The 25,049-nt window shown below is 41.0% G+C and overlaps 1 protein-coding gene across 3 annotated transcripts in view; it reads left to right on the top strand.

Annotated features, from left to right (window-relative positions):
* Positions 1-3,766: 3,766 nt before the first annotated feature.
* The window catches only part of AZIN1 (antizyme inhibitor 1), a 31,705-nt gene continuing 10,422 nt past the window's right edge, over positions 3,767-25,049 (top strand). Inside the window, exons 1-5 of one of the 3 annotated variants that reach the window (XM_081258189.1) lie at positions 3,767-4,102; positions 8,558-8,695; positions 16,205-16,350; positions 21,990-22,187; positions 24,197-24,370. In XM_081258189.1, the coding sequence (XP_081114315.1) occupies positions 22,086-22,187; positions 24,197-24,370 (276 nt within the window). In that variant the 5' untranslated portion in view covers positions 3,767-4,102; positions 8,558-8,695; positions 16,205-16,350; positions 21,990-22,085. The remainder of the gene's footprint in view (positions 4,103-8,557; positions 8,696-16,204; positions 16,351-21,989; positions 22,188-24,196; positions 24,371-25,049) is intronic. The other 2 variants (XM_081258190.1, XM_081258188.1) reach the window with 2 other exon arrangements.

Genomic DNA, 25,049 nt, shown 5'->3' with positions numbered 1-25,049 from the left:
AATTACTCATTTTTACCTGTCCGTAAAAGACATAGCACCAGATTCTTGATAAGCAAGTTAGCTTTTTTGAATATTATCAGTGCACAAAAAGATGCAGACAACTGAAATATCATAACATATTAAAGTGTGAATGTTTTAACTATTCGAAATCTATATATTTTGCTTTTCTACATAATAAGGCGTACTCTAAGAATGTACCTTAGCAATAGAAACTCTTATTAAGCTCTCTTTAAACACTCCCATTAAATTAGGATTTTCACTCTCAGTTACCACTGGACTCTTTATTCTGTCACATTTATATATGTGACTACAAGATATTTCTATTACAGGCTAGTAATTTTAGGGTTTCCTATTGTTTTTTGAGTGACTTGTCTTTATCAACAATCTAATTCATTCAGTCTTTTACATCTACTGGCACAAAGGCACACAACTTTGCATCAACAGACCAGTATGATCTAAGTGTGAATGGTGTTATATCATTTTATCTTAAGGCTCTCTATTTAATGATAATAATTTCTCTGGTGCTACCTGTGTTTTTGTGTATGTGTAACCTAACTTGGCAAAAAAAACCCAAACCTCAAACCCGAAACACAATTAAATATGCTGTTCTCATTAGGCAGCTATCATTCTGTTAAAGTTACATACTATGTTGTCTAGTTCATTGAAATAGTTTTTAAGGCTCTATTGTATTCATTAAAAGCTAGCATTATTTAGATTTGAATACACAAATACTAATTGTGAGGGCACATAGTTTGAATGATAAATTGTTGGGTTGCTTCATTGTATAAATGATGTTGGATTAGGGTCCAATCCAGTTGAAAGAGTGGACATTCACTGACTTCACTTCAGCTGCTCCCCACTGGAACCTCTGCCATGTGTCTGTACCTCCCACTCCACTGAAGTTCAGTTAAAGGTCACACATAACTTGTTTTCAGGCCCTTATCATTCTCCTTACTGGATCCTTATAATAGCTTTCCAAGTGTTCTCCCTGCCACACACGTATAGTCCTTTTTCTTCCCACCCCTACACTCTCCCCTTTTCTAAAATTCAAATCACTCCCATGATTGAAACGTTTTTGTGTTAAAAATCCAGACTTCTTAACCTGAGTTTGGAGTTTACCGATGACTTGCCATTTTCCTAAATCAGAACCCCCTTTCAGCCGTTTCAGGGATATGACATCCTGATCATTCATTCCATCTTGAAACACCTTCCTTGAATGGCTTGACATCATACTACTGTGATTCTCCTCCAACTCCTCTGGCTGGTCCTCTTTACTGGCCTGTCTTCTCTCTGGCATTTCTCTAGGTCATGTGCTTATATCCCTTTTCCTGTAGACCTTAACATTTCCTTAATTATCATGTCTGTAGGAGAGGCTCCTCAATTCACAGCCAAAAGGGCTCCAGATCTCCCTATTTCCAGGGGCTTTTGGACCTTTTTTTTTTTTTTTTGCGGTACGCAGGCCTCTCACCGTTGTGGCCTCTCCCGTTGCGGAACACAGGCTCCGGATGTGCAGGCTCAGCCGCCATGGCTCACGGGCCCAGCCGCTCCGCGGCATGTGGGATCTTCCCGGACCGGGGCACGAACCCGCATACCCTGCATCGGCAGGCGGACTCTCAACCACTGCGCCACCAGGGAAACCCTGGACAGTTTTTACATGGATATCTCATCAACAGCTCAAACTATGCTCAAGGAAGGCTCATAGTCTTCCCTCCGAACTAGGTCATTCTATTTCTATCTCTGTTCATGATTCCAGAATTCTCCCTGTTGATTAGTTTCATATCTCCAAATCATTTGACAACTTCTCCTTTCCCTTGACGTTCAAGATTACCTCTACTCTTTCTTTGGCTTTTCCCTCCCATCTATTCTGAACCTCCTGGTACTCTTCTTAACTGCTATAAGAGTATCCTTCACTGTTTCCCTCTTCCACATTTTGTTTTCAATTCCACTGATGCCAGAGTAATCTTTTAAAAATCTTTGAGTATATCATGTCCGTGATTAAATGGTTCCAGAATGAAGTCCAAGCTCTGATCCCTTCTTGATCTCACCCTAACCCACCTTTTCCATCTCATTTGCAACACGATGCCCTAAGTTGGAATCACAAAGGTCACTCACAGTTCTCTGAACTGGCCCATTTCTGTGCCTTCTCTCACATAGTTCCCTTGCCTGGAATACCTGCTCTCAAAATCACTTATTTCCCATGTCTGGAATGTCTGCTCTCAAAATCTATCTCTACCTTTCCCCACCAGCCTTTCTCTCACTTAGCTGCGATCATTTCCCACTTCCACTAGGTTCCATGCAACATTTTATCTATCTGGCAACAATTTAGTTATTTTGTGTAGTTGTTTTATTTCCCCTGCTAGATTGTAAGCAAGATTTCAAGTGGGGTATTCATTTCTAGCCCTCCTCCCTCCACCCGGGAGGGGGTCTAGTAAAGTGCTGTGCTTATAAATGTTCTGAAGCGAAAAGAATTTTTATGGAATGAAAGAGAAAATCAAGAGACAGCACAGTGAAATATGGAGATATGAAATCAGGAAAAGAGTCCACAGCTCCTGATTTCTACCTAATACTTTCATCCCAGAGCCTACATTTCAGCGTTGCTACCATTCTACTCAGGAATGTTCTCTTACTTTCTTATCTCATGATTTAGTAATCAACCACAGTGCAGCTCACAAAGTAAACAGACCGTCGGGAAGTACCAGAGGAAAAAAGTCTGGGTCTTTATCTCAAAGATTTTGGAGGGGTGTGTCAGTACATATTTCATTGAGTTTGAGTTGCAAGGCAATATAGCACGGGAGGACTCAGGGTTTCTGATGAGTAGCGCGAAGACATTTTTAAAAGATGAGAATTAAAAGCCATGCAGGTCGTCCTAGGTTCGCCAGTAAAAATAAGTTTGTTATGGAGTAGTAAAATTCAAATGACCGCGCAACGAGACGTAGGGGGTTAAAGTAATGTGCCCTTGTAACGTCGATAATGCCCTCTCCGACACTGGTCCTTCGTTAATAAGGACTGGGTCTGACTGCACCAACTCTTTTAAAAAGGAAGACATAAATGCCACTAATTAAAAAAAAATTCCTACTGCACCACACTGCAACGTGCGAGCACGGGGACATTTCCACGCGGTCACGAGCCTCTGCAACCACCCGAACACTGGGCCGAGCCGTCCTGGCCATTAGGAACTCGCTTCCTAAAAGGAGCGCTGCATCCCGCGGGGACTGGAGCTTCACCCTGGGAGGGCAGTCCCCAGGCGCAGCCTACAGAGCCCTCCAAAGCGGAGGCTCTCGAGGGGGGGAGTCTCCGGGGTGGCTGGCACGGACCTCCCTTTCACCCTCTCCAGGCAGTGCTCGCGTCGCGCAGCCCATGGCCCCGGACTGCGCTCGGCACAGTTCCTAAAGCGCCCGGGCCCGCCTCGGGCGTGAGCGCAGGCGCCCAGGCGGCGGGGGCGCAGGCGATGCAGCGTTCTGCCGGAGCCACCTCCCTTATCCCCCGCCCGCCCACGTCCGCGCGGCGGTCTTCCACGGGCGCGGAAGCTGCCGAGGGCGGGAAGCTACCGGACGACCGGCACCTGCATCGCGGGGTTGCCCGGCCCCACCCCCTTTCTCTCCCTCCGCGCCGTACCCGTTTCTCTTCCGCCCCCTCCCTTCTCTCCGGGCCGCAGCCCCGCTCCGCCCGGCTCCCGCGGCGACCCGGCCGCCGTGACATCACTAGACCCCGCCCCCTTTCTATAAATAATGGCGTCTCTGGTGCCGCCTTCTCACACTCTCTGGCTCTTCGCTCGGTTGCAGTGTTTCGTTTCTTCGCCTTCTCTGCCTCTTCTCATCCTTTCTCGCTCTCTGCTCTGCGGTGTGACGAGGCTGAATCCTCTCCGCACCCAGCCCTCGCCTTTCTTCTTCTGCCCGCGCTGTTGTTCTATTTCTCTCCTTCGGCCGCCGCCGCCACTGCTGCACAGCTGGTGTCGGTGCCGCGCTTTTCCCCCCACGTCGTCCCCGCAGCCTATGGCCCAGGCCGCCTTGGGTATTTCTGCTCAAGGTAACCACATCCCTCTTTAAAAATTCCGCCTAAAAAGAGAAGACGCTTTACCCGACTCTTTGGGCCGTTATCTCACGTGAGTACCGACCCGAGGGGCGCGGCCGGGGCCGGGGCGCGGGGCCGGCCTCGGGGTGCTGCCGGGTGCCTGGGGCTGGGCCCCGCCGCCCGGCCGGCGTCCCCGCAGCGCCCCGCGGCCGGCCGCCTCGAACATGGCGGATGGCGGCGTGTGTGGTGGCTGCCGGTGCTTCCGCGGTGGCGGCGGCGCGGCGGGCTGGGGCGGCGGGAGGCCGCTGGCCGCCGGGCCGAGCCCGAGCAGCTGCTGTTGGGGCGAGGGGGCGTGTGTGGGGGGGGCGCGCGCGGGGGTCTCGCCGCCGGGGGTCGGCGGCGCCTCCGGGCGGCGTGCGGCCCCCACCCCGCTCCCGTGGTGCATTGCTGTTTCCGGGGAGGGGGACTGGCTGCAACCCTGAGGGGCCTTGGTCCCGCCGCCAGACCCTGAGCGGTGCCGCGCCTTCGCCTCCGGGAGCCTGGCGGGAGCGCGACCGGTTGCAACCGCCGCGGCCTTAGGTTATGAATGGAGCGGGGCGGGCCCGGCACCGGCCTCCTGTGACAGCTGCCGGAGGAGGACGGGTGCTCGAGGGTGCGGGGAGTGCGGCCCCCCTCTGCTGGAGGAAAGTTGACGCCGCAAGGGGCCAGGCGGCGGGGAAGCCCCGGTGTCAGGTAGCGAGCGAGAGGCCTTTGGCCCCTTCTGGAAGCCTCGGGGCTGCTGCTCCGCCCCCTGCGGCGCTCCTGATTGGGCCGAGTCGCCTTCACTCACCCCAGCCACCTCCTGGAGCCCGAGGATTAGTCACCATGGCTTCGTTTTCCCGGCCGCGCCACGATTCCAGGGCAGAGAGAGCGGTAGGCTTGGGTGGCTTATCAAGCACTGTTTTGGCAGTTAATGGTGCTCTTTTAACCCTTCCCTAGTGTATATCCTGAACGTGTGTTTCTTAGGCTAAGCTGCTGGTTCGGCGACCTGAAACGGTCGGGAACACAGTTTACGGCCCCATGATGTTTCAGCAGATTTAACTGGCTTTTGTGGTTGCCTCGTGTATACATTAAGATGTTTTGTGTCCCGTCGCGTTTCCACCGTTGAACCCCCTGCTTGGGTGGGAACCGGAGGACACTTAAGGGAGAGAATTGATGTGTGATCAAGGAAAGGTTGATGTGGACGAGCCTGGCAGAAATACAGCTAATGATTATAGGGCAAGGCTCTAACAATCCTTTGATTTATTTTGCAACCATAGGAGAGTACAGATGCTGGTTTTGAAGGCAAATAAGCCCAGAAGAGTTAGAAGGAAAGATAGGCTCTTGATGATTATAGGTGATATGGTAGGTCCCGGAATCAAGTAATAATCAGTGCCGTCCCTCCTGCCACCCAGGTTTAACTTATAAATTGTCAAACATACAGAGGGAGTGAAAGAATTGTACCCTCACCTACGTTCAGTAAACACTTAACGTTTTCCTTTATTTGCCATTCCACTGTGCATTCATCAGTTTTATTTTTCTATGTATTTCAAAGTAAGTTGGAGACATCAGAACACTTCACCCCTCCAACTTCAGTATGCACATATCATTAAGTAGAGTTAATAGGGTAAAATTCACAAAACAGCAGAATGCACAAATCTTAAGTATACCGTTTGACGAGTTTTGACAGAAATACAGCTGTGTAATCCAAACCTTTAACAAAGATGAGAACATTGCCATCAAACCCAGAAAATTCTCTTTTGCCCCTTCAAACTCCATCCCTCACTACCCACAGAGGCAACCACTGTTCTGACTTTTTACTAACCATATAGATTAGTTATTATGGAAGCCTATTCTAGAACTTTCATAGGCATATATACTGTATGCATTGTAGTTTGTAAAAGGCTTCTTTAACTCAGAATGTTTTTGATATTCATCCATTCATCAGTAAATTGTTACTTTTAACTGCCGAGTAGTAGTCCATTATATGAATACCTTGCTTGATTTTTTTTTAAACAACTTTATTTTGGAATAATTTTGGATCTATGGAAAAGTTACAAAGATAACATGGAGTTGCTTTGTACTTCTCACCTAGTTTACCTTATTAGTAAGAGGTATCCATAGTACATTTGTCAAAATTAAGAAACTGACTTTGATACATTACTACCACCTAAACTCCACACTTTCTTTGGATTTCACCAGTTTTTAATGTGCTTTCTGTCCAGGGGCCAATCCAAGATACCACACTACATTTAGTTGTCATGTCTTCCCCAGTCATCTCTGATTTGTGACAGTTTCTCATGTCTTTGACAGTCTAGAGAAGTACTGGCCAGATATCCAGTGAAGTGTCCCCAATTTGGGTTTGTTTGATATTTTTCTCATGATTGGACTAGGGTTTGGGGTTTTTGGAAAGAATACCCAGAACAACTTGAAAAGTCGTTGGTAAAAGCAAGGTAAGTTGTTCAGAGAAATACTGATAGTTTGGGGGATACTAAGTTTCTGGGTAGTTACTGTCAAAGTGATGGGAGGTTTTTGGTGATTTATTGGCCAGCTGCTGACTCAGTTAACTCTAGTTTTCCCTGTGCTGTCTGCCAAGATAGTGTAGCAAGGGACATTCTCTTCAAACAGTTAAGGAATTTGATTGCAGTGTTGTACATGATCCAACTGATAGAAACACGATTCTAAATGAGAAAAATTTATCTTTCCCTATACCTTCTATTTTTCCATATTTTTATTTTCTTATTTATTTATTTATTTAATTTATCTATGGCTGTGTTGAGTCATCGTCGCTGTGCGCGGGCTTCTCATTGCGGTGGCTTCTCTTCTTGTGGAGCACGGGCTCTAGGCGTGCAGGCTTCAGTAGTTGTGGCAGGCGGGCTCAGTAGTTACGGCGCACGGGCCTAGTTGCTCTTCGGCAGGTGGGATCTTCCCGGACCGAACTGACGTCCCCTGTGCTGGCAGGCGGACTCCCAACCACTGAGCCACCAGGGAAATGCTCCATATTTTTATTTAACCTCCTCTTATGGTTTATCTTGACTGTACAGATGAACATTCAGTTCATCCTGTATGTAAATGACGCTGTACCCCTTTTATTTATATTAAAGGGTGCCTTTCAAAGTTTAGAGTCTCCATTTCCTACTAGTATCTTTTTCATTAGGTGGAAATATTTTAGAGATCCTTCTGAAGAACATTCTTGAATGTCTGAAGTGTAATCTTCTCAACATTTCACAGTACTGCTCCTGGGTTGCATTAAGCAGCAAAATAGCTATTGATCTATAGCGGGTCGGGGTGGGGGGCGGTGGATGAAAATGTTTCAGCCAGGATAATTATCCTATTCCTTAGAACAGTTAAGAATAAACTCTGTCTCTAGTGTGAGTCGGCTTTTAATTTACTTTTAAAATTACCTTGGTTTGGGAAGAATTGGAACCTTTGTTTTGGAGTACTTAGTTGGAATCTAACATGATGATATAGTCACTGCTGCATATTAGTATAGGTTTTTGCCTCATTGTCCATAAGTGTCATTGAGCATGTGAGCAGGATACCCCTAGTAGATTGAAAGAACATTTTACCTCCCCTAAGAGTGCCTCTATCCTGGTTGAGATGAGATAATGCTTAAGATGTGTCTAGAGTGCTTCTGAAATCTCAGATTCTTCTAATTCCTAAATTTCATTATTTTTCTGGTTCCCTTCTTACCACCCATCTTCTAGCAGATACTGTCAGGTTGTATTACTTTAAGGTAGCAATCACTGAATTACAAATAGAAGTATAGATGTAGCTGTTTAGGTTAGGGGTGATAAGTCTGTCCTGTCAAATCATAATAGGTAAAAACCATTTCTAAAACTTATTTAGCATTTTGTAGCATGCCAGGCACATTCACATTCATATGTTGTTCCTAGTGATAGTAGAGTGACTTAGGTTGGGAATGAGGAGGAGGTAAACCGTAAGAGGTTACTTGTCGGATATGTAAGGCAGGTCTCAAAAGTTATTTCATGTGTGTACTTAGTGTATTAGCTAAGTCACAAAATGTTTTTCTTTTTGATATGTAGTAGGATTTTTACACTTAAGCAAAGAAGAACTTAGAATTTGGAGAGTAGAAGAAGGCTTGTGGGTAGTTTCAGACTATTAGATATACATATAAAATCTTGCACACACACCAGGTTAGTGAGGGCACTTGGACATCTTAAAATTATAGGCCACTTAGAAGTTTGAGTTTTGGAGGACAAATAAAAGCAAAAATGAAATTCGGTGAAGGCTGGAAACTGAGTAGGTAGAGTAACTTGGTAAGATGACCATGACCTCAAATTCTGTCAGTTCTGTACTCTAGCAGCTTGGAAATGCTCACTACATAAAAAAGTACTTGGTACTGTGATAAACCCTTTGAAAACATCGTTTTGTGTAATGTGCTTTAATGAAACACTTCAAACTAAAACTTCTTCCCGCACTTAATCTTTACATCAATTTAACCTTCTTGAAGCGCCACCTAACATTTTTTACCACTGGACTTACATACTTTTATTTTCTTCTTTAGGGCGAACTTTCTGACCAAGTATACAACTACCCAGAGGGCCTAGGAGAAGTGCTGTATAGAGAGCAGTTCGACTTCAACGCTGAGCCACCTTGGGAACCTAGCTGATGATAGGGGGGTTCCATCTCCTAACTTGTCCATGTAAGTATTTTCACATCTGCAGAGGGTGAGGGAGGGTCTTGCAAAATAGAAGTAAAGGAGAGTTCTTGTTGCTCAGTCTTTTTCAAAACTTGAAATTGTATTTACCACTTACGCCCCACCCCGCCCCCCACCTTTTATTTTGGCCGAACTGCGTGGCTTGAGGGATCTCAGCTCCCCCACCAGGGCTTGAACCCAGGCCATGGCAGTGAGAGAGCCTGAAATCATAACCATTAGGCCACCAGGGAACTCTCCCACTTACCCTTAAAGTTGATTCAGTTGTATGCATTGTTTACTAGTGGCTGGATCCTTATTTGTTACTGTATCTAAGTACATACTGCAGGGTAAGTTTTAGGAAATCTTACTATTCCAGATTTTAATATAAGTTGGAGAGGTGGTTTTTTGTTTGTGTTTTAATGAGGTGTGGGTAGTAGTTTAGCACGCCATTCAACCATTAAACTTGTTAGATTCAAGTATTTGGAGTATTCAAGTAAAAAATTCAAGTATTCAATACTTGAATTCAAGTATTCAGGCAAAAAATTCTGTTCTCCATTCCACTCAAACCTCTGCCACAGAGCATGGGATATAAGAGGTGAATCTTAGTTCTTGTTTTTCTAGTTACGAGCATCTTGCCAAATACAATGTAATTTCTAAAGAGTTTATGTTCTTTTTCACAAAATGACTTTGTATAACACTCACCTGGTAGAAAAACTGGTTGTTTTTAGAGGTATTACTGAGAGATGATACACGTTTATCTCTCAACCAGCTACCTTCCCAAGAGATTTTCAGGGGTAGTTTTTGACTATACTTGATTTTCTGTGTATGAATTTAACTTTGAATTTAAACCTGTGTGCAATATGCAGTTCCACAGTAAACTGTTGTTCGAACTTGTGCTCCTAGATTTGTGTGGTTCATTTAAATTTTTTTATTATTTGTAGATTTCTTGCAATTGAAATTTGGGTTTTGGTGTTGAGGTTTGAATGTCTTTAAGTGGGCTAGAGACTTGGAGGGAGTAACATTAGAAAATTTCAGGAAAGAGGTCTAATTGGATAGCGGATGTTAAAGCAGACCTTTTCAACACATTTTACCGTTAACCTCAAATTACAATTTTAGACTTCTTTTTTTAAGTCTAAAGAGAAAGGGGGGAAACAGTTTAAATAATACAAATTCTTGAAAGTTCTACTGACTTGGAACCCAGACTGGAGGGTTTCCCGTACTGGCTTTCTCCTAGCTGTGTGAATTTGAGCAAATTGCTTATTTTTTAAATCACAGCTGTAAAATGAAGTTGAACTAGAATAGTTCCTTTAATTGTAAATTGATACAATGATTTCTCTTTTTTGAGGGTTTTAATCACCCTTTGTTAATGCAATGTGTGTGGTCTTTGGAACAGTAGCATTAGCATAACCTAGAATAGAACTGCAGACTCTCAGCTCCACCCAAACCTGAATCAGAAATCTGCATTTTAACCAAGTGGCTTGTATGCATATTAAAGAGAAGTACAGTTGCCACCAGTTCAGTGCCAAGCCAGTTATCTCTTTAATTTTTGTTAGTCATCTATTCTCCTTCCAGCATATCTGATGTTTTCTCCCAAGTTGGCTTAGAGATAGAAAACTTTTCTTGGTGGGGTGTAGTTGACTCCATAGTTGAGAGGGGAATAGATTCAAAGTTGGAAGTTTCATAACAAGCTTCATGTTTTAAGCAAGAACATATTAAAGGGTAAGATTTTTATTTCAAGTCTCTTTTTTTTTTTTTTTTTGGCGGTATGCGGGCCTCTCACTGTGGCCTCTCCTGTTGTGGAGCACAGGCTCCGGACGCGCAGGCTCAGCGGCCATGGCTCACGGGCCCAGCCGCTCCACGGCATGTGGGATCTTCCCGGACCACCAGGGCACGAACCCGTGTCCCCTGCATTGGCAGGCGGACTCTCAACCACTGTGCCACCAGGGAAGCCCCAAGTCCCTTTAATGGAAACCTAACTTTGCATTATATTTTATATTTCTACTGGTGTTTCCTCTTAGACTTGAGAAACATATTAGTGAGCTCATACATTTATAAATGATTCTGCCAACTCAGAGAAAAGTCTTTAAGATGGTTAATATTGTAGAAGTCAGAAAGTCTATAATTTCCCCCTCGTTTTTTGTTTGTGGAGGTGTAGTGTATATAGGCACAGGTAGATGCTAACACTTCATTCTGAAGGTTCCGGCAGCCAAAGTGACTGACTTATTTATTATGCCCAGGTACAGTGTATATTATGTTAAGTGAAACTTTAGTTCTTGGTGCTTTGCTATAAAGCTACAGCCACAATCCCTTATTGATGTAATTCCAAAATCCTAAAGTTAAAAAAAATTATATAGCTTCCTTGATGTGACCTAACCTGATTTGGGAACAAAAAGTTGACCTGAATCTGAGCTAATTTGAGGCTATTTTTATTTTGACTTATCCCATTTAGTGCTAATATTCCTAATTCTGCTGCCTCCTGGAGAGCGTTAAATAATATATTAAACGTATATGTACTAAATTGCCATTCTAAAATCTGAGAAATTTTGAATCCAGAAAGATATCTTGCCCCAAAGGTTTCTTGACTAGAATTAGTAAAGGTGGCAAGAGAAATTGTACATTCCAGAAATTTCCTTAGATATCAATAGCTGTTTGCAGTACTAGACATTGAAATCCTGATATTTCCTGTGGAGGAACAATACTGTTTGGAAAATTAGAAGTCAAAGGATTTAACACACTGGCCTTCATGGAAAACACTTAGCACATAGCACTGCCAAACGTATAATTCCATGACCCATGTTATGCTTCCAGCACTCCAGTAGGATTTCTGTTTAGGTGGTCTAAGCTCTAGGATTTGGCTTCTGAGTTAGGTTTTCAAATCAGGTAACCATCTGAATTTTTAGATAGTTCATTTCATTAAGTATATGGAAACTTTATAAGCTGCTTGCATAGTAAAATTTTTTCTTTTGTATATGTGTGTGGTGTAATGTGTGAGCACTGTAAAGATATCATAACAAATGCTTAAGCTTAATAATATCTCAGATTACTGAAGGGCTCTAATTGTGGAAAAGTTTTTGTGTATGTTTTAAATTTCTTAGGCTCTATGCTGCAGTAGTTTTTTCAGTGGGCTATATTATCAAGTTATTTTAGCTACAGCTCCAATTATAATTAATAGATCAGCCTAATGGAAAAATTTTAAAGGCTGTTTCAGAAAACTAAATCCTCTTCTAACCAGCTTTTTATTAGCAGATCTAGTGATGAAGTCAGATTGAGTTAATTATTAACATATACCTTTTTTTTTTTTTTTTTTTTTTTTTTGCTGTACGCGGGCCTCTCACTGCTGTGGCCTCTCCCGTTGCGGAGCACAGGCTCCGGACACACAGGCTCCGCGGCCATGGCTCGCGGGCCCAGCCGCTGCGCGGCATGTGGGATCTTCCGGGACAGGGGCACGAACCCGTGTCCCCTGCATCGGCAGGCGGACTCTCAACCACTGCGCCACCAGGGAAGCCCAACATATACCTTTTAATGTTTTGTTTCTAAGAATAGAAAAGGGATTCAATTAATTGATTTGTCTAAACGGACAAGTTTTGCCTAAAATTTTAAATATTTAAATTACCAATATTTGGTAATTTAAAGATTCTGTGATGTAAGCAAATTCACAGAACTTTTATTAATGGTTGTTGGTGCTCTTTGATCACGAAGACGAATAAAACTATCATTGAAAACACACTGATTTAGGGACCAGTTTTTAAAGTATGTGTATCCCCTTGGCATACAAAAAGTAGTATTCAGTGGTGCCTCATTGCTTGTGTAAAGTAGCAAAAAAGCATTCTATATAATCCCAATGGGAATAATAGGATGTTAATGGATAAAACGGTTTGGGGGACATGGTATTCTTTCTTCAGGCAAATTTAGACTTTTCTGGGGGGGCCAAATAGATTAGAAAGCAGTGTAGACCATTTTTAAAGGGAATAAAATTGTTCTTGCATTTATTACAGAAGAGAGCTGAGAAAGTTAATAGTCACTACCAATCTGTGTATTCCATTACACTCCCTTTGGTCTTAATTTTAGAGTTTTTGAGTTTGGGGTTTTTCTCCTCTGCCCTCAAAAAAGCATTTAGAGACACTTAATTCTTCTGATTAGGAGTAAATAAGATATTGTGCAAACTGTACGTCATAAGCTATAAAATCTAGGTAAATGGTAGGCTGCAGTTTTAGGCTGGCCATTGTTCAGACCACCCTAAGGAGGCCATTGCAAGTGCAATGCTGTCGTGCTGGTAAGGCCTAGAAGACACAGATGCTTTTGTCCTTCAACTCCATTCCAGGGCCATCCATGCACGCTGAAGCAGTTTGTCACAACCTAACCAAAACAAAGATTTGGCCATCTTTTTTCTAATCCAGGGAATAATGTGAAGAACATTATGGCATAAGTAGAAAATATTTGTGCAGTGTACCGAGTTGCAAGGATTAGGCTGATGAAGTTCAGCCTGCCCAAACCATACCCAGCCACCATGAGGTCTTAAATGCCTGTAACTGAGTAAGTTGCAACAGGAGCCAAGATGATAAAACCCTTTTGGAATGCTCTGCTCTAAACTTTTCCACCTTTCTTCATTATCTTATGTAAGCACACGTTTCATTTCTCTAGGATTTACTTGGTGTGGAGTTTTGACCTTTCTTTCCTTTACTGTCTAGTTTTGTAAACTTGTGAATTGATCTTTGTTACCTTGAGCAAAATTATTTGGGGGTACCATGGTTTTTGTTCTTTTTTTTTTATCTGTGATGTGTGTGGACTTGATCCTTAGAAGTTTAAAATTTTTTTATGAAAACAGCATTCTCTAGAACTGCTCTGTTCAGTACAGTAGCCACTAGCCAGGTAGCTATATAAATTTAAAGAATTCCAATCAAATAAAATTAAAAATTCAGCTGTTCCAATTGCTTGGGCACATTTTGAGTGCTTGGGAATTATATGTGGCTAATGGCTATTGTTTTGGACAGTGACAAAGAACGTTTCAATCATCATAGAAAGTTCTGTTGGACAGCATCACTCTAGTGGTATTAGCCATATTAATCTTAAAATATCTATTAATAAGAATCATAAGAATTACACATTCTCTTCTTTCTCCTTAGGTTTGTCTGATAAACTGTTCTTGACTGTAGGGGCTTTTCAGTTTTATATTCTAGTTGAATTCTTTAGTTGCCCAGCATGTTCTTAAGATCCAGCTCCCTGCTATACTTCATGTGCTCATACAGACTGAACTTAATATTAGGTTTATGTTGAATATATGACTTCAGATTATTTCTGATCTGTTTCTTTCTTTTGGCGGGGGGTGGCTTGTGGGATATTTGTTCCCCAACCAGGAATCGAACCCTGGCCCCCTGCAGTGGAGGCATGGAGTCCTGACCACTGGACCGCCAGGGAATTCCCTGTTTTTTGTTTTTTACTGCAAAGATACTGTGGTGCCCAGTTTATAAAGTGCTCCTAAATAAGTATAGTCTCTCCTTAGTTCATCATCTAGGTTCAGCATGGTTGACATGTTATATTTGGCATGACCAAGAGTAGGGTGGGATATCCTAGTATGTTGAACATGTACACTATAGCAAAATAAATAAAACTCAAAATGAGAGAGATTTGCTATCCCGAATTCATGAAGAGCTCTTACAGGTCAATAAGAAAAAGCAAAAAACATGTAGGAAAATGAGCAAAAGGCTTAAAAACAATTTTTCACAAATAACATAGCAGTTTCACTCCCAGGTATGTGGCCCTAGACTGTGGCACACTGCTTGGTTCTTCATTTGTGGATCAGCAGCTAGTTTGCAGACCACAACTTGAGCAGTGTTCCCCTTGGGTACATAAATAACAGCAAGAAATTATATTATGGTGTTTATAAACAATATAGCAAAAAAATGGGACAACCTATAGGTCCTCTTTGGATAAATAAATGTTGTACATCTACAAAGAATAGTACACAGCAATGAAAATTAATAGATGGGACTCCAGTCCCATCTATCTGTGTGAAGGAATTGAAATTATAAAGTTGAGCAAAAGACGTCATAGTAGGAAAACAACAGTGACTCCGTTCATGCTTCAAAACCAGTAAAGCCGATGTTTTAGAGGGCAGATAGAGGAATAAAAAGATTAAGTAACAAGGGAATGATTGGAAAAGTCCGAACATGCTTATTCTAGAGGAGATGCAACCACTGCTACCTGGTAAAGATGTTTAGGGGCTTCTGAGGTATTCAGTCTTCCTTAACCTGGTGTTTACTGCAGTCATTGTAATGGACACATGCTTTATATAATAAAAATAAATTTTCCTCTTGGTGAGGTGGCAATGAGATCTGCCCTAGGGTAATCAAAATAGTAGTTTAGTGCCTTTGTTTAAAAGGTTATTTCCTGTGCTGCACCAGGAAAACTAGAGAGCTTGAAATAATATGGTTATGTATTTGCTGCTGTTCATGTTGCATTATAATAGTTACCTGTAATGTTACTACATTTTAATTACCATAGGAATTTACATATTTCACTTCTGTACAGGTACATACTTGCTCCAGAAGAAATTTAGTCTTCACATCAGATAGTCAAGACACATTTTTTTAAGAGAGCCTAATTGACATTTCACTTGCAAAAGTATATTGCTATGAAAATCCTGTATTTCCATTTCCTCATTTAGATGTATTTTTAGAGTTTAATGTGAGGCATTTCATTGGGCAGCCTTTACCCAAGCATTTCAAACTTAGCCTGTTGGGCTCATTTCCTTTAGGATTCCCCCCACCTTTATGTATTTCCTATTCATTCTTGTTCTTGTCTGTTTTTTAAAAAATAATTCTTCAGCAGTCACCTTTAGTGTTCTTCCTCTAGAGTTAGTTTTTTTCAACCTTATCAGCTGAAAAATAAATGTAAGGGTGTTTATTGCCATTATTGGCTTTCCTCTTGCTGTCAATTAAAGCAACCCCTGTCCTGATGATCCTCAGTACTCAGTGTAGGCTGTTGTTATTATCCATCACTTTTGGTCCAACATGGCAAAAGTTCATACAGTCTTATGATCACACAATTTATTGGAACTTCTACCTACCAGTTCTGATACGTAGCTTCCTGGAACTACCTTCCTGGAGGCCTGCTCCAGACCTCATGTTTGTAGTACCGGTGTCATCCCTTGTGGCCGATTATTTCTAAAGGTATTCTCTGTGGTAAGTAACATTTTTCTGTGGGATGTAGAATGCAGAGGTGACTTTGACAGCATTGTGTCTATCTTTTTTTTTTCCCCATTGTGTCTATTTTTAAATCTGTGAGCTGAGTGCTAAGTCATCAAATGCCTGTGTAAAAGTAATAATAAAGGTAGAAATACCCTTAGGCTTCTTCAGAATAATAGTAGTAGTATAAATTTCAAAATATCTTAAGTTCTCATTTTTAATGAGTAAAAGTCCTTTTAGAAAACTGGTCATGTGTTAAGGTTGGGTTTCCTGCTTAGATGTCTCTGAAACAGTACTCTCAAACTTTCAGCTCTCCCTGTTCTACTTCCAGGGAGGTCTTCACTTCAGAAATCCAAGACTCATATTCATCCAGCTTGGTGTCAAGTGGGCTGTTGCTGCCAGAATTATCTTGTGATTGTTTGAGAGATGTATCAGTTTCTTCTGAAGTACAATCAACTGTAGAAGCCTTTGTAGCAGGTGTGTAACAAGGCAAGTGCCCAGCTGCTGCAACCACTCCTCTTGGAGCTACCCTCTCGATGACATGAGGACTCACGACCTCATGAAAGACTCCAGGGAGCAGTGTGTGGTTCTTGGGAGCCTTTTCTTTCCTTGGCAGCTCTTCCTGAAAAATGTATTATCAAAAAACACCAATATGAAGGTGTAAATAAGGAATGTTAAACTTGTTCTTTTCTTCCCAGCTATGATGTCCAAGAGGAAATTGTTTCATTTATAAACATAGTATTGTGATTGCAGCAGTTGTATTAGTGTAAAATAAGCTGAGCTTTCTTTCACCATATATTAAGGTGTTTGGTTGTGAGAATAGCTCAAAGGCTCTTGTGAGTAGAGAGCACATTTTAGTGTCTATTGATAAAAATAAACTTGGAAGCTTTTATTAAAAATGGATTTGCTCTTTTAAGTTTAATTTAAATAAGTCAGTGTCCAGCAACAGTAGACTGTAGTATGTAGTGGTCTATAACATGTTGGAACCAATAAATCAGTCCTGTTTCTGATTTATACACCATTAAAAAAAAATGGTGCAGTGTCTGTTGGGAATTATAACCAGGATTAGATTGGAACATGGGGAAAGTTTGGCATCATCTGGGTTTGAGTCTGCTGTATTCTTTTTTTTGGCTGGAGCGCTTTGCAGGATCTTAGTTCCCCAGCCAGGGATTGAACATGGGCCCCCTACAGTGGAAGTGCAGAGTCCTAACCACTGGACCACCAGGGGAATTCCCTGAGTGTGCATTCTTAATGGAGAGATCCTTGGAAATTCCCTGTGATGTGGATTAACTTGGTGGATCTGGCATACAGTACAAACTCTGCTCACCCCCAGCACATGCACACTTATTTTCATTCTGACTCCCTAGGGCATGCTGTGTGTCAGATTTTTGGTTTAACATTACCACCAAGTAACTTTAAATGCCTCTTAAAAACATTTTACTCAAATATTTCTTTACTTTAGTGCCTTGTAAAGCAGAAATGTAGAACATGAACCTTTTTGCAGCAGTGAAACTTTAAAGTATTTTTGCTCACGTGTTAAGAAAATTGCAAGCATAGGCTTCTGAGGGTATGGTTATGAAGTGCTTTCAGGACTCTTTCAGTGAGATCGGGCGTAGGAAAGACTCAAGAACAGTCTATGCTTAGCCACCAACTTAACTTAAGCCTTTTCAATTGTTGGAAATACTGGGCTTCCAAGTGAACATTTCATTTGAGCACAGGGATTGTGGCTCAAAATGTGTTAGAAACCCTCTTTCCTGAAGGTCTTTGTGTTTTGTGGATTCTTTTGAGGAATTAGTTTTTCCTGGGCATAGCATTTAGTTTTTAACTGACAATTGAGCTTTGCATTTACATGTGGGTCACTTGTATATCAAGGTTTTGGGCTCCTTTTAAGGAAGTGAAAGATGGACCTCTTTTTCAACACACTTCAGGGAGTTCTTTCCTGTCATCACCACAACCCTTAAGTTTCAGAGCTCCCCATTCTTAGAATCGTCCTTTTTTCATCTTTTCTCAGCACCTACTCTGGGCTAGGAAATTACGGAAATCTTAAGACCTTCCTAGGGAGCATCTGAGAAGATAAACCGAGATAGAGCTCACTTATCTCAACATTTACCATCTTTTATGTATAGACGTTATTAGTATTGGTTTTAATCAACTATTATTGCAGTGCTTGGTATAATTACGGAAGTAAAAAAATACGTTTACATCTGTCTTAGTTGTTTTAGGTGTGTTGGTCCCAAAATCCTTTTTGTCAGGTCCTGCCGATATAGCAAATCTTATTTTATTTTTCTGTCACAGTCCTTTTGTGAATAAGCTAAGGATTGGTAAACTAACCCTATGGTTACTTCAGAAGTCAGAGTTCCATTTCAGTGATGGTACTATAGCCACTCTAATGTACTCTCAATCTTTCCTTTAGAGCAGGGCATGCTTTAACATATCTTTATTCATGTTCGTAGTACATTTATTTGTCAGCTGTTTCAGTTTGGCCTTTACTGTTTAAAATTATTCCACTTCACAAAAGTCTGTAGTGACAGAAAGCAGATAAATGGTTGTCTGAGGTGGACAAAAGGGACATGAAGAAATTTATCTTTATGGTAGTGCTGGTTACAATGGTGTATACGTTAGTCAAAGCAGGGGTGTACGTTATTGCATGTAAACTGTTGATAAGATGGATGGAAAAGAAAGAAAAATTCAAATTTAGAGGTTACCTGAGAGTTTTAGACAAAAGATATAGAAGGAGCAAGGTTGAAATGTAGAAACCAGTCATAAAGAAAGGTTAGAAAGGCTATGAGAAGGCATGATAGGATGTTTTGGTACCACATGTGAATAAACTTTATTTTAGTTTAAGAACTATGGGAATTTATATGTCTGAGAAATGGTTAATTGATTATGGGGGTGTCATTTAGTCTATCAGAGAGACTGAGAGTTGTGTTTGATTTCCAAAAGAGGAATCCTGTGTTTTCTAGGAACGGGACTGCTGGGGAGACCGTTTTCCTTTTAACAGACAGGCATACCTCATTTTATTGCGCTTGGCAAATACTGCATTTTTCACAGACTAAAGGTTTGTGGTGACCTTGCTTTGAGCAAGTCTATTGGTGCCATTTTTCCAACAGCATTATTTTTTAGTTAAGGTATATACATTGTTCGTGATTTTTTGGTGTGTGTGGGATTTTGGGGGTTTTTTCCCCACACTTAATAGACTAGAGGATAGTGTAAGCATAACTTTTATAGGAACTGGGAAACCGAAAAGTTTGTGTGACTCGCTTTACTGCAATACTCACTTTATTACAGTGGTTTGGAACTGAACCTCCAAGGTATGCCTGTTAATTTGATCATCAGCATTTCTAGAGCTAGCCTAATTAGTTGTTCTGTGCTTCAGTGTCTTCATCTGTAAAACAGAATAATACTGTCATAGTGGGTTTTTTTAATATTTATTTATTCGTTTATTTATTTTTGGCTGCATTGGGTCTTCGACGTGCGCAGGCTTTCTCGAGTTGCGGCGAGCGGGGGCTACTCTTCATTGTGTTGCGCGGGCTTCTCAGTGGGGGGTGGCTTCTCTCGCTGCTAGGCACGAGCTCTAGGTGCGCGGGCTTAGTTGCTCCGCGGCATGTGGGATCTTCCCGGACCACGCATCGAATCCGTGTCCCCTGCATGGGCAGGCGGATTCTTAACCACTGCGCCACCAGGGAAGTCCCTGTCATAGTGGTTTTAAAGGTTAAGAGAATATTGTATAAAGTACTTGGCACACTGCTATAAAAAATGTTTGCTTTTAGATTTAAGCTAGTTTAGCAGGCAGTGAGAGTTGAACCTGTAGATTATATAGTTTGAAAATAGTTGGAAAAAATTCCCTATCCCTATGACCATAACCTTACTTAATCTAGAAAAATTTCTGAAGAATGTGGGCATTCAGCAGGTAAGACTGAATTGAATGGGCCTGATGTTTTTGCATCTGTTTAGGACCCTGATGTTAGAGGAAAATTAGCCTTCTTGTAAACACTAGCTGTAGGAAATTGAGGTTCATCTTGTCCTGGCTTTAAAAGCTAGACTTTACATTTGGTAGCAGTTGCCTGTGATGGTCAGTAATTGATAACTCAAGGTTCCCAGGTAAATACTGCATAGAGAGTAGAGTCTCCTTAGGAGTCTCATGAGTGGAAATACTAGGCTAAAGACCTTGATTAAGTATGTTTCATCATTAATAGAATAATTGATCTTTTTGAATGAGTAGGTTTTATCTGTTCTGTTGCTTTAGTGCATAGTTGAATACCCCTCTAAAATTGATGTTCCAGCTGGTCTTATATTGCTTAAAATAAACATGTATCCTCAAGCCTAAAATGTGTACTTTCTGGGCACAGATTTAAATCATTTCTGGTATCATAATCTAAGAGATTTGCTCAGCTAAACTGAATGTAGTTGAGTTATTGGAAATAAAATTGTCATTTTTAAAATACTGCTTGTATTTTATGAAATTTGACTAATGCTCTGGCTTATTGATGAGTTTGTTTTGGTACAACCACTTTTTTTTTAATTTATTTATTTTATTTATTCAATTTGGGCTGCATTGGGTCTTTGTTGCTGCATGTGGGCTTTTCTCTAGTTGCGGCAAGTGGGAGCTACTCTGTTGTGGTACGCGGGCTTCTCATTGCGGTGGCTTCTCTTGTGGAGCACAGGCTCTAGGCGCATGGGCTTCGGTAGCTGTAGTTCGTGAGCGCAGGCTCAGTAGTTATGGCGCACGGGCTTAGTTGCTCCGTGAAAGCCGACACTTTTGAGAACCATTGAAATGGAGTATATTTTTAGGACAAGGGCCGTCACCCTTGGTGAACTCTTGCATAGAGCAGGGAGAGGGGAAAGGAAAGGGGGCAATCAAGGATGTAGGAAAAGCTGTGCAGGTTTTAAAATAGGTTGCCAAGATCTGGTCTATGTCCGTTATAATTAATGTGGCAACCAGAAATCAGTCCCAGGCAATGAGTAGCATCCTGTCTAGAGGACTTGTTTTGTTTATGGACTTTATATTAAAATAAATCTTTGCCTAAAGTAATGTAGGGACCAGTGAATTCAGCAAAGAACATAAACCTATTGTGTGTGCCGCTCCAGAGGACAGTGGGTGATTTGGAGAAAGAGGGAAAACTTTATTTGATTGGGGAGGGGTTGGATTTAGTCTGATGCCCTTTTAAAAATCAGAGTTCTTAGTAAATAAATGGTTTAGGATGTATAGGTCCCTAGCTTATTCCTAGTTTCAAATTATGATGGCATTTTTGTATTTCTGACAGTTGGCGACTTAATTTTAGCTCTTCCGAGTCAACACTTAAACAAGTGATTTTAATTTTGTTTTTTACAACAGTCTTTTGAGGAAGTAGTTAAGGTGGTTAACTGAAGTTGACCTCAGATTGCACAGCTATTAAATGACACAGCCAGGACTAGGTCTTCTGACTTCCTAGTCCAGTAACATTGTCACCAATCAGCTCACCTCATAAGAGACTTAACATTGTTAACTTGATTTAACTAGTCCATTTTAGCTTGTGGTGGGATCTAGATAGTGTGTATCAAAGCTACGGATTGTCCCCTAAAGTTGGCCTCCACTTTCACTCATTCCTATTGTTGATATTTACACATCACCTACTCTAGAATTTTACTTAGAAGACGTTTATCTGCAGTTACCTGGTAGCACACTGTTATGTGGCTGGCAGTGTATTGAAGTTTAGACTATTTTGATTTCTTAGCTGCAGACATTTATTCTGCTAGCTTTCTTTACTTAAAATGAGTAAAATTGTGTGTGTGATGGAGGAGTCATGAAACAAGATGAATAAAACAGACTGGCTCTGCAACTCTGTATGTAAGGTGACCATGTTTACTTGTAATCTTTTGTGCATATGTGTCAATTACCTTCTCAAGAAATTGTCATATTAAGCTTATTTTTTTTAATGTATAAATTCACATTTATTTGCTTTAAAATGGGCACTAAAGAAAAGGATATTAGTGATCTAGTGTTTCTGGAAGTGTTAAGTGATCACAGATTCTTCACTAAATTGGGTACTTATTATTAACACACTCTCATTGACAACTTATACATTAGGTTTGACTAAAGAAATAATACAGACTTTGAAATAACTTTATTTTGACAGTTTGTTGCATATTCTAAGGACCCAGACGTAAGGCTTGGTGGCCCGTCTCTTGTTTTTCCTGGTTTATGACTTTCGGCTTTGTGGAATACGGCTGAGATGAAAGGATTTATTGACGATGCAAACTACTCCGTTGGCCTGTTGGATGAAGGAACAAACCTTGGAAATGTTATTGATAACTATGTTTATGAACATACCCTGGTAAGTGTGTCATCTCACATTTCTGAAAACAGTGTTATAAATTTCTGAAATCTGAAGCATCAGTGCTTTGTTTCCAAGGTCTTAATCTGATAAAAGTACTTCGTTCCAGGTTGTCTTGACATGACAACCCCAGTTCCCCTTGAGAAGTGATGAGATTCTCTTTCTAGACAGCCCTTTCTCTTCTGTGCTTTATAGCACCTGTTTTTGTATGTTTTTTGGGTTTGTTTGTTTTTTTTTGCGGTACGCGGGCCTCTCACTGTTGTGGCCTCTCCCGTTGCGGAGCACAGGCTCCGGACGCGCAGGCTCAGCAGCCATGGCTCACGGGCCCAGCCGCTCCGCAGCATGTGGGATCTTCCCGGACCGGGGCACGAACCCGTGTCCCCTGCATCGGCAGGCGGACTCTCAACCACTGCGCCACCAGGGAAGCCCTGTATGTTCTTTTATTTTCTTGATATGTTGCCAGCTATCCACTTAATCAGTACATGGCTTCTTACCCATTTTTCTGAACTGTGTACTTCCATAGATTTTAATTTATATTTCAGATAATCTTGGTTGTGTATGTTGAATGAGAATTTATACTGAATGCTTACTCTCCACTGCCCAAGTGTCAATTTCTATAGAATCATATTTATTGCTACTTAAGATCATTTTTGTTTCATGCTTACTGATAGAAAAATTTTGTTTATTGCCTTACTGATAGAATTTTTGCTGAAGCTAATTTCCCATATTCCCCAAATTCGAAGAATTGTTTTTGTGTTACTGGTGTTCAGTAATAGGATATCCAAAAAACTTTCTTCTTCTCTTGACCTTTACAAATGTGCTTAAGTCTTTTCACACACCAGCAAAATCCTGTTATTTCTCTCTTCTGCCGTCAGAATTCTTTTTGGGGGGTGAGGAAGAGTGACGCTTGTCTTACCGTTCAGTCTGTTCTACAGCTAAGTCATTCTACAGTTAATTCTCTGATGTCACTAGTCTTAGTCACTTTTACAACACACTTCCTGGGGATGGAAGCATGTTTTTTAAGGATGGGGTAACTTCAGTACAACTGTCCTATATGTGCCACCCGTAACCCATAATTTCTAGTCGTGTCTGTTTCTTGGTTAGTATGTTCCAGTAATGTATATCTTCAAATAATGTGGGTTATAGAAAATAGTAATATCTTCATGGCTTTTCAAACAATATTTGGATGTTGTATGTTTTTAATAAGATTATTTTGTCTGCCATCTAACATTGGGTAATTTATGCTCTGGATGACATGCATAGTCATCTCTCTACTCCTAGAGTAGCCCCAACTTCGAAATCATTACACATCTCTGTTTGTTTGTGTCACGCTATGAGGCTTGCGGGATCTTAGTTCTCCAACCAGGGATTGAACCCAGGCCACAACAGTGAAAGCACAAGTCCTAACCACTGGACCTCCAGGGAAATCCCCCAGTTTTCTTTCTTTTGAGGGAAGAATATCCTTACTCAGACTTATCTGACACTTAGTGTACTTCTGTATTTTTAAATTCAAGTTTGCCACCTATATGCACACAAACTACCAACTTTATCTCCTTAAAAATGGGTTTCTTTTGTTTCCTTGTTTTACTGTCTTTAAGTGAAGTTCATAATGGAGATACAGCTTTTTGTTCAGGATTCCTCATTCTACTCACCGTATTAGGAAATTAGATCCTATACTGCTAAAGTAGGTTTATTTTAAACAGTTAAGGAAAGCATGGAAGGAAATAGGTAGTCTCCTTCCCCTCCACTCCCCAAAAGTAAAATTGAGGCAATTCTGAAGTAGAAAGTCACTATAATTGATATATTTTTTTTAATTGAAGAGAATATTTTCTATACCAGCATAGCATAGCACAGCACAGAGTCAAATTTAAAAAGAAACAAGCTTTAAGTGTGGTACTATGTAAATGTTTATTCTTGGCTCATTTGTGGAGGAAAAGGGAGTTCTTTCCTACTTATGATACTCTGTTTTCTATAGTTTTTTATGTTTCTCTTTTTCATAACCATAATAGACAGGGAAAAATGCATTTTTTGTGGGAGATCTTGGAAAGATTGTGAAGAAACACAGTCAGTGGCAGAACATAGTGGCTCAGATAAAGCCATTCTACACGGTAAAGTGCAACTCCACTCCAGCTGTACTTGAGATTTTGGCAGCTCTTGGAACTGGATTTGCTTGTTCCAGTAAAGTAAGTCATTTTCATTACTTTATTACTAAACGGCAGCATTTTAAAATTGACTAATTTTTGGTGACCCACAGCAGTAGGAGAACAATTGCAAGGAAGTTTTGACTTTTGAATGTGTTTCCTAACTCTGGTTTAAATTTGCAGTTTAATATTGGAAATTTACAAACTTTCAAGTGTACCTTTCAAGGAACGTTTTAGTGAGATGAGATTTTATAAGCTTTATTTTTCTTTAATCAAAAACTGTTATTCCTCACTTTTAGCCTAGAGCTAGCTTGACCAAATTACTTCTTATGACAGCAAGATAATATCCTAAACTATGAGATTTCTCTGATGGTAATTACAGGCGTACCTCAGAGGTACTGCAGATTGTGTTCTAGACCACTGCAATAAAACGAGTCACGTATGAATTTTTTGGTTTCTCAGTCCATATAAAAGTTACGTTTATACTGTATTGTGGTCTATTAAGTGTGCAATAGCATTATGTCTAAAATATAATGTACATACTTCAAATAAAATAATGCTGTTGAAAAAATGGTGCCAGTAGACTTGCTCAACACAGGGTTGCCACAGATCTTCAATTGTAAAAATGCAGTATCTGCAAAGTGCAATAAAATGAGATATACCTTTTATAAAAAATAGGATCAGTATTTTTAATTTTAATTTTATTTTTTGGTTGCTTTGG

The sequence above is a fragment of the Mesoplodon bidens genome, assembly GCF_964165515.1.
Source record: "Mesoplodon bidens genome assembly, chromosome: 16".
Taxonomy (NCBI): domain Eukaryota; kingdom Metazoa; phylum Chordata; class Mammalia; order Artiodactyla; family Ziphiidae; genus Mesoplodon; species Mesoplodon bidens.
The sequence above is the reverse complement of the archived record's forward strand: the minus strand, read 5'-3'. Positions and strand labels throughout refer to the sequence as shown.